General features: G+C 45.8%; 1 protein-coding gene across 1 annotated transcript; it reads right to left on the bottom strand.

The window, feature by feature from the left end:
- Positions 1-11: 11 nt before the first annotated feature.
- Positions 12-6084, bottom strand: LOC120043705 (charged multivesicular body protein 6-like). The gene is made up of 8 exons (XM_038988256.1): positions 5849-6084; positions 5304-5413; positions 3494-3581; positions 3234-3320; positions 2603-2668; positions 2387-2467; positions 1221-1296; positions 12-92 (listed from the first exon to the last, which is right to left on the bottom strand). The coding sequence occupies exons 1-8, from the start codon at positions 5912-5914 to the stop codon at positions 43-45; spliced, it is 624 nt and encodes a 207-aa protein (XP_038844184.1). The 5' UTR covers positions 5915-6084; the 3' UTR covers positions 12-42.
- Between the last annotated feature and the right edge of the window lie 2187 nt (positions 6085-8271).

The following is an 8271-nucleotide window of genomic DNA, read 5'->3' as shown; positions in this document are numbered from 1 at the left end:
TTGGACTAGCTCATCTACTGTTGTTATTGTTGAGTCTTGTCTCTACGCTGCCAGCATCTCTCTGTTCTCCTTGTTCCTTGCTGGTCTTCTCTCTTGAGAACAAAGAAACCATGGTCAGGGACTGTATCTACAATGTGTCTCAGAGTAAGAGTGCTGATCTAGGATCAGGTCCCTCTGTCCATATAATCCTATGAATACATGACCTAAAAAGGCCAAACTGTTCCTAGATCAGCTTTTACTGTGAGACTGTCAATACTTACCACCATAATGATTGAGGTAATGTAACAGGGTAGACAGTACTACTACCACCATAATGATTGAGGTAATGTAACAGGGTAGACAGTACTACTACCATCATAATGATTGAGGTAATGTAACAGGGTAGACAGTACTACTCCATCATAATGATTGAGGTAATGTAACAGGGTAGACAGTACTACTACTACCATCATAATGATTGAGGTAATGTAACAGGGTAGTAATGTAACAGGGTAGACAGTACTACCATCATAATGATTGAGGTAATGTAACAGGGTAGACAGTACTACTACTACTACCATAATGATTGAGGTAATGTAACAGGGTAGACAGTACTACTACCATCATAATGATTGAGGTAATGTAACAGGGTAGACAGTACTACTACTACCATCATAATGATTGAGGTAATGTAACAGGGTAGACAGTAACTACTACCATCATAATGATTGAGGTAGTGTAACAGGGTAGACAGTACTACTACTACCATCATAATGATTGAGGTAATGTAACAGGGTAGACAGTACTACTACTACCATAATGATTGAGGTAGTGTAACAGGGTAGACAGTACTACTACCACCATAATGATTGAGGTAATGTAACAGGGTAGACAGTACTACTACTACCATCATAATGATTGAGGTAATGTAACAGGGTAGACAGTACTACTACTACCATCATAATGATTGAGGTAATGTAACAGGGTAGACAGTACTATTACCACCATAATGATTGAGGTAATGTAACAGGGTAGACAGTACTACTACTACCACCATAATGATTGAGGTAATGTAACAGGGTAGACAGTACTATTACCACCATAATGATTGAGGTAATGTAACAGGGTAGACAGTACTACTACTACCATCATAATGATTGAGGTAATGTAACAGGGTAGACAGTACTACTACTACCATCATAATGATTGAGGTAATGTAACAGGGTAGACAGTACTGTTACCTGGCTCTGTCTCAGCTGGTTCTGGGACCTCTGGTAGAGGCTCAGTGGGGACCTCTGGAAGTTCTACATCTTCACCCTGCAGCAGTAGAGGGAGACAATGGTTACACAGGTTAAACAGGACTTGATCAGCTCAGGTCATCAGTACCTGACCTGGGAAACCAGTCAAGTGCAATTAACTACCAGGTGGAAAAGAAAACCAGAAGTGTTTTGGTCCTCCATGGCAGGTGTTGTTTCACCACCCTCTTCCTCTACCTCCTGGTATTATACCCAGAGGAGACTGATGTAGCTCAGTATGATACACACCTGAGTGATAGCCTCAGTTCAGATAACAGCCAGAGGGACTGATGTAGCTCAGTATGATACACACCTGATGTGATCGTCTCCAGTTCAGATAACAGCCAGCGGAGACTGATGTAGCTCAGTATGATACACACCTGATGTGATCGTCTCCAGTTCAGATAACAGCCAGAGGAGACTGATGTAGCTCAGTATGATACACACCTGAGATGATAGTCTCCAGCTCAGATAACAGCCAGAGGAGACTGATGTAGCTCAGTATGATACACACCTGAGTGAATCGTCTCTCAGTTCAGATAACAGCCAGAGGAGACTGATGTAGCTCAGTATGATACACACCTGAGTGATCGTCTCCAGTTCAGATAACAGCCAGAGGAGACTGATGTAGCTCAGTATGATACACACCTGAGTGATAGCCTCCAGCTCAGATAAACAGCCAGAGGAGACTGATGTAGCTCAGTATGATACACACCTGAGTGATCGTCTCCAGTTCAGATAACAGCCAGAGGAGACTGATGTAGCTCAGTATGATACACACCTGAGTGATCGTCTCCAGTTCAGATAACAGCCAGAGGAGACTGATGTAGCTCAGTATGATACACACCTGAAGTGATAGCCTCCAGCTCAGATAACAGCCAGAGGAGACTGATGTAGCTCAGTATGATACACACCTGAGTGATAGCCTCCAGTTCAGATAACAGCCAGAGGAGACTGATGTAGCTCAGTATGATACACACCTGAGTGATCGTCTCCAGTTCAGATAACAGCCAGAGGAGACTGATGTAGCTCAGTATGATACACACCTGAGTGATAGTCTCCAGCTCAGATAACAGCTAGAGGAGACTGATGTAGCTCAGTATGATACACACCTGAGTGATAGCCTCCAGCTCAGATAACACAGCATCCTCATCCTCCTGAGTCAGGGAGCCTGACAGCATCTCATCTATTTGCTGTAGGATCAACCAGAGCAGAGCATGTCAGCTGGGCAGCAACACACTGAAGAACTTGGGATGGATTAAGAGTTAGGACTGTAAAAAGGGGTATATCAAATTGATTGATGACACCATGGGAACAGAGAATCTCACCCTCTGGTATTCTATAGCATCCTGGGTCTCATCCATGATCCTCTCCACGTCCTCTAGTGACATGGCCTGAGAGGACGAGACAGGGACAATGTCAAGTTAGGAGCAGAAAGTCTTCTACTTTACTTATTCTCAGCGAGAGAGAGAGAGAGGAGAGAGAGGAGAGAGAGGAGAGAGAGGAGAGAGAGGAGAGAGAGAGAGAGAGAGAGAGAGAGAGATGAAACATTTTAAAGAGAATAATTCTCTGAGCAGGTTGTGGCCAGCCAGCCAGACAGCCAGCCAGTGTAACCCAGGATACGCAGCAGCAGTCACACCACTAGGCTCGCTGTAGTCAGGGATTTGGAACCTAATCCTTTAATCTTCAAACAATGTGCACAGTGACGCTAGCTAACACACAGTCTGTTTTCCAGGGGTGCAGATCACATAAAAGAGGTTACATGCCAGTGGAGGTTTATTCATGAACACTTAGGACACTGAGCTGAACGTCTTACACCTGTGTGAGTGTGTGTGCATGCCTAACCGCACGTGAGTGTGTGACTGTGGGCTTATTCTGTCATGTGCCTCATTTGTATTCTGAGGAAGAGCAGATTCCCCCCATAGAAAACCGTGGACTAAGAAGCGAACCATACCCTACCTCATGCATACTCTTCAGACAGTCATTTCCAACCTTCAGCCCCTCAATGACTTTCATCTCGATCTGGACAAACTCAATGTCTTGAACCTGTGAAAACATATCAGTACGTTAAGTAAGATAGCGTTCACCATACAGAACATCCAAGATATACCCAGCCAGGACACCTTTTAGAAGAGAGGTTGGCTGTGCAAAACATTACATCAATGTAGTTACGTTGTATAAAAAGTCACCATCGGACCCAAGAAGAGCCTCAGCCTCACCATGCGTTCCAGGTTTGATATCTGCTTCTCAGTCTTGTCTAGCAGTTGATCCTGATAACGCTTCTTCTTGAGAAGAACCAGTGCCTTCCTACGGAGTGGAAGAACAACACACTGCACAATAAGTCCTAACATAACAACTGTTTATTTTGCTTATCATCAAGCAGCTAGTCATGCATTGATCAGATTCAGTCAGTACACAATTCAAAGGTCAGATTCTGGTGATATGCATGCATTGGTGATTTGACTAGACTTGATAAAGCTTCGTAGTCCCAGCTGTTTGCTAGTGTAATGGGACATTTAAGATGAATAACGTTCATATGCAGTTAAGTGGTTTAACACAATGTATTCTACTTTTCCATTCTGTAATACACAGGATTGTATTTGTGCAAGGTTGAATGTTATGGCCAGTTCTACGTGCTGATAGTGTTGGAGCCAGTCTAAAGGTGCCAGTTCTACGTGCTGATAGTGTTGGAGCCAGTCTAAAGGTGCCCGTTCTATGTGCTGATAGTGTGGGAGCCAGTCTAAAGGTGCCAGTTCTATGTGCTGATAGTGTGGGAGCCAGTCTAAAGGTGCCAGTTCTATGTGCTGATAGTGTGGGAGCCAGTCTAAAGGTGCCAGTTCTATGTGCTGATAGTGTGGGAGCCAGTCTAAAGGTGCCAGTTCTACGTGCTGATAGTGTGGGAGCCAGTCTAAAGGTGCCAGTTCTACGTGCTGATAGTGTTGGAGCCAGTCTAAAGGTGCCAGTTCTATGTGCTGATAGTGTGGGAGCCAGTCTAAAGGTGCCAGTTCTACGTGCTGATAGTGTTGGAGCCAGTCTAAAGGTGCCAGTTCTATGTGCTGATAGTGTGGGAGCCAGTCTAAAGGTGCCAGTTCTATGTGCTGATAGTGTTGGAGCCAGTCTAAAGGTGCCAGTTCTATGTGCTGATAGTGTTGGAGCCAGTCTAAAGGTGCCCGTTCTATGTGCTGATAGTGTTGGAGCCAGTCTAAAGGTGCCAGTTCTACGTGCTGATAGTGTTGGAGCCAGTCTAAAGGTGCCCGTTCTATGTGCTGATAGTGTGGGAGCCAGTCTAAAGGTGCCAGTTCTATGTGCTGATAGTGTGGGAGCCAGTCTAAAGGTGCCAGTTCTACGTGCTGATAGTGTTGGAGCCAGTCTAAAGGTGCCAGTTCTATGTGCTGATAGTGTTGGAGCCAGTCTAAAGGTGCCAGTTCTATGTGCTGATAGTGTGGGAGCCAGTCTAAAGGTGCCAGTTCTATGTGCTGATAGTGTGGGAGCCAGTCTAAAGGTGCCAGTTCTATGTGCTGATAGTGTGGGAGCCAGTCTAAAGGTGCCAGTTCTATGTGCTGATAGTGTTGGAGCCAGTCTAAAGGTGCCAGTTCTATGTGCTGATAGTGTGGGAGCCAGTCTAACGGTGCCAGTTCTATGTTCTGATAGTGTGGGAGCCAGTCTAAAGGTGCCAGTTCTACGTGCTGATAGTGTTGGAGCCAATCTAAAGGTGCCAGTTCTGAGGACACTGGTTATTATTGTTGTATCTGTAGACTGTGTGAGTCACTGCCTTGTCTTATGTCTTTGGTCATGTGTTTAGAGAACATATGTGATTAGAAATGGATGTAAGGGCCTGCTCAGAAACGGCTCGTTATTTTTGCTCTGCTTCTGTGCTGGAGGCGTCTCCCCTGTTGCAACGTGTATTAATCCAGTGACTTCAACAACCGCGCCGGTCTTCATTTCACCTGGAAACACCCCATTACAACAAGATCTGGGACCTGGCTATAGCCTAGATGATGCCTGAACAAGTGAAGTATCCAGTCTCACTCTTTCTTTCCATCCTTCAGCAGCTGCTTGGCCAGACTCCTCTCCTTCTCCAGCTGCAGGGTGACTCTCTTCTGGTAGTGCTTCAGTTTATCTCTCTGCTGTTTCAGTTGCTGGAGAGTTGAACATACACAACGGGACAATCAGACACCGCCTCAATACACTCTTTTCTGAACATTGTTTACCATGTAGATAGCTAGCTAGCTAATTCTGCCATGAAAATAGTTAGCTGGCTACAGTCCCTAGCTAGTTAGCTATAAAGACCTGTCACACCCTGTCATTTGCAGGCTCGGGCACTGCTGATGCGATCACAACTGGCTAATCTAATAGTTAGCTGGCAACTGTTGATCACTTTGAGACGTCATGTCACAGTTTTAACAACTGTGACTGTCCCATGATCGCGCCTGGGTGTTGATAACTATCTAACGTTAGCTAGCAGGCATTGTTCCCAAATTAGTGTGTAGATCAGACAGCTAGCTAACGTTAATCGAGGCCAGCAAGCTAGCTAGCATCCATACTATTGAAACAGGCTAGCAACAACAACTGACCAGAATCGCTCGGTCTTGTTCTGTAACTCGAGAAGGGCGACTCTTTCTCCCGAAAACGTTTCCCATAACGTAGCCACATCCCCGCCACGATCCTCTACTTTGATACAAATGCTATTTTTTCTTGGGGAAACATGTTTTTGTCATGATGCTTACAAGTCGTTGTTCTTAGCTAACACATTTTGGTAACGTACTTCAAAGCCACATCCTGTCCGGGTTTAGTACGGCATCCGGGACGGGTCCATGTATTCCAATGACGTATGTAAACCCTGGATTGCGCATGCTATGTATTGGCACTGAGAGCCTTTGAAACCACCTGTCGGCTATATTGGCACTCCCCAGTGGTGCACCCGATAAACCACCAATCGCCCCATTAAAATATGGAAAAACCTTGCGTCCTCCATAGGACTGAATATAATTCTACAGTATTTCAATTAAATATTTCAAGGACAAAATTACATGTATTTAAGTATTTGTTTGTTGTTGTGGGTGACACTTTCTAAGTCTTAGAAATAAACGTTATGTTTCACTATATTGGATCGCTCCAATATATTGGTATCCATCCGAGGTGAGGATTTACAGATTTACACCCGTGTACACACACGTTCTCTTTCATTTTCTCGGCGGACGTCCGTATGGTTTGAGGTACAAATTATCTGAAGTTTGCTTGGTAAGTCAGTGGTAAGTGTAATATCTTGCGTGGAAGTATACTCACTAGTGGGAGGAGTGTGTCGAGTCCCCATGGGTGTTGTCCACAATGCTCGAGGTGTACCGACTCAATTCCGGGGCCGGCCCCTGTCCTTCAGGGGCCTTCGTGTCACCACGGTGGGCGACCGTAGTTTGTGACGCTGGACCTGAGGGATGCATATTTCCATGTTCCTGTTCACCCATCTCATTGGCAGTACCTCCGATTCGCTTTCGAAGGGAGTGCTTACGAATTCATGGTTCTTCCCTTCGGCCTCTCCTTGGCACCCGCTGTCCTGGCACCTCTCACATCCCGAGGGTTGTTGATCCTCAATTACCTGGACGATTGGCTGATTTGTGCACCAACCAGGACCCAGGTCCTGTCAGACAGAGACAGGCACCTGACCCACATCGGCGGGCTGGGCATTACCCCAGAGGGTGGCCTTCATTGGCATGGAACTGGACTCAGTCCTCATGAGAGCACGCCTGCCCACCAGAAGGGTTCAGGCGATCTTAACTTGCCTCAACCACTTTCGGCAGGGGCGGATAGTATCCGTCCTAACCTGCCAACGCCTGTTGGGCTTGCTGACGGCGCCCTCGTTGCTGACTCCCCTGGGCCTGCTCCATCTCCAGCCTCTTCAACGGTGGTTCAACTCCCACTGGCTGCACCCAAAGCGCTACCGTCACCGCCAGCTGTGGGTGACCGCACAGTGCTTCAGGGCATTGTTGAGGTGGCACTGTCACTCCTGGAGATGCTGAGGATGTGCTGCCGGGAGCTGGTCAGCACAGACACCTCCCAGTTCGGCTGGGGGGGTGTGGCCAGCGGCTGTTGGCTACCCACTTGGAGCGGCAGGCACATCAATACACTAGAGCGCCGAGCTGTACTGCTGGCCCTGCGGTCTTCTCTTCCACATCTGAAGGGAAGACATGTCCTGGTGAGAACGGACAACACCACAGTGGTGGCTTACATCAACCATCAGGGTGGACTGAGGTCGCACCGCCTCCATCTTATCATTCAAACAGAGATGCCTCCCTGGCAACCAGGGCTTATTTCCAACCTGTTTGTATATAATGACAATAACATCTCAAAACTATGCTGGTATTCTTTTGTCCATTATTGAATTGTTTATTATATATGCTTAGCTTAATTACTGTTTATTAGTAGTTGCCTTACATCATAAATGGCATCATACAGGGTTCTCTATGGAACCATTTTGGCTCAGTGAAGAAGAACCTCTAGAGTTCTGAACAAAGACGGGTTCTATATAGAACTTTTAGAGGTTCCATATATGAAGCAAGCGATAGGACACTTTGGTTTTATAAGGAACCTTTTTTTCTAGGTGTATGGTGACACCATTTACCAGAATTCAGCCCTACTCTTAAATATTTGAATGCCGTCTACCATTACGCCCTTCGCCTTATCACAGGCGACAGTTTTCATATGCATCACTACATCCTGTATGAAAAGGTTGGCTGGTCCTCGTTGAAGTCCCGTAGATCACTTCACTATTCCCTTTTTTTTTTTTTTTTTTTTTTTTTTTTTTACAAAGCTCTACTACACAAGTATAAAAACATGAGATACCAAACCTGCTCACAGGGTTGGTTAACTCTGGAGGTTCCTCGGGCTTCACCAAATTAGCTAAATCCACCTTCAGTTTTAAAGCTGCAATATGTAACTTTTTGGGTGACCGGACCAAATTCACATCGACGTGTGTGTTACGGATCTGTCATTCTCATTGAAA

The sequence above is a fragment of the Salvelinus namaycush genome, chromosome 3 (assembly GCF_016432855.1).
Source record: "Salvelinus namaycush isolate Seneca chromosome 3, SaNama_1.0, whole genome shotgun sequence".
Lineage (NCBI taxonomy): Eukaryota > Metazoa > Chordata > Actinopteri > Salmoniformes > Salmonidae > Salvelinus > Salvelinus namaycush.
Note: the sequence above shows the minus strand (reverse complement) of the source record. Positions and strands in the feature narration are given on the sequence as shown.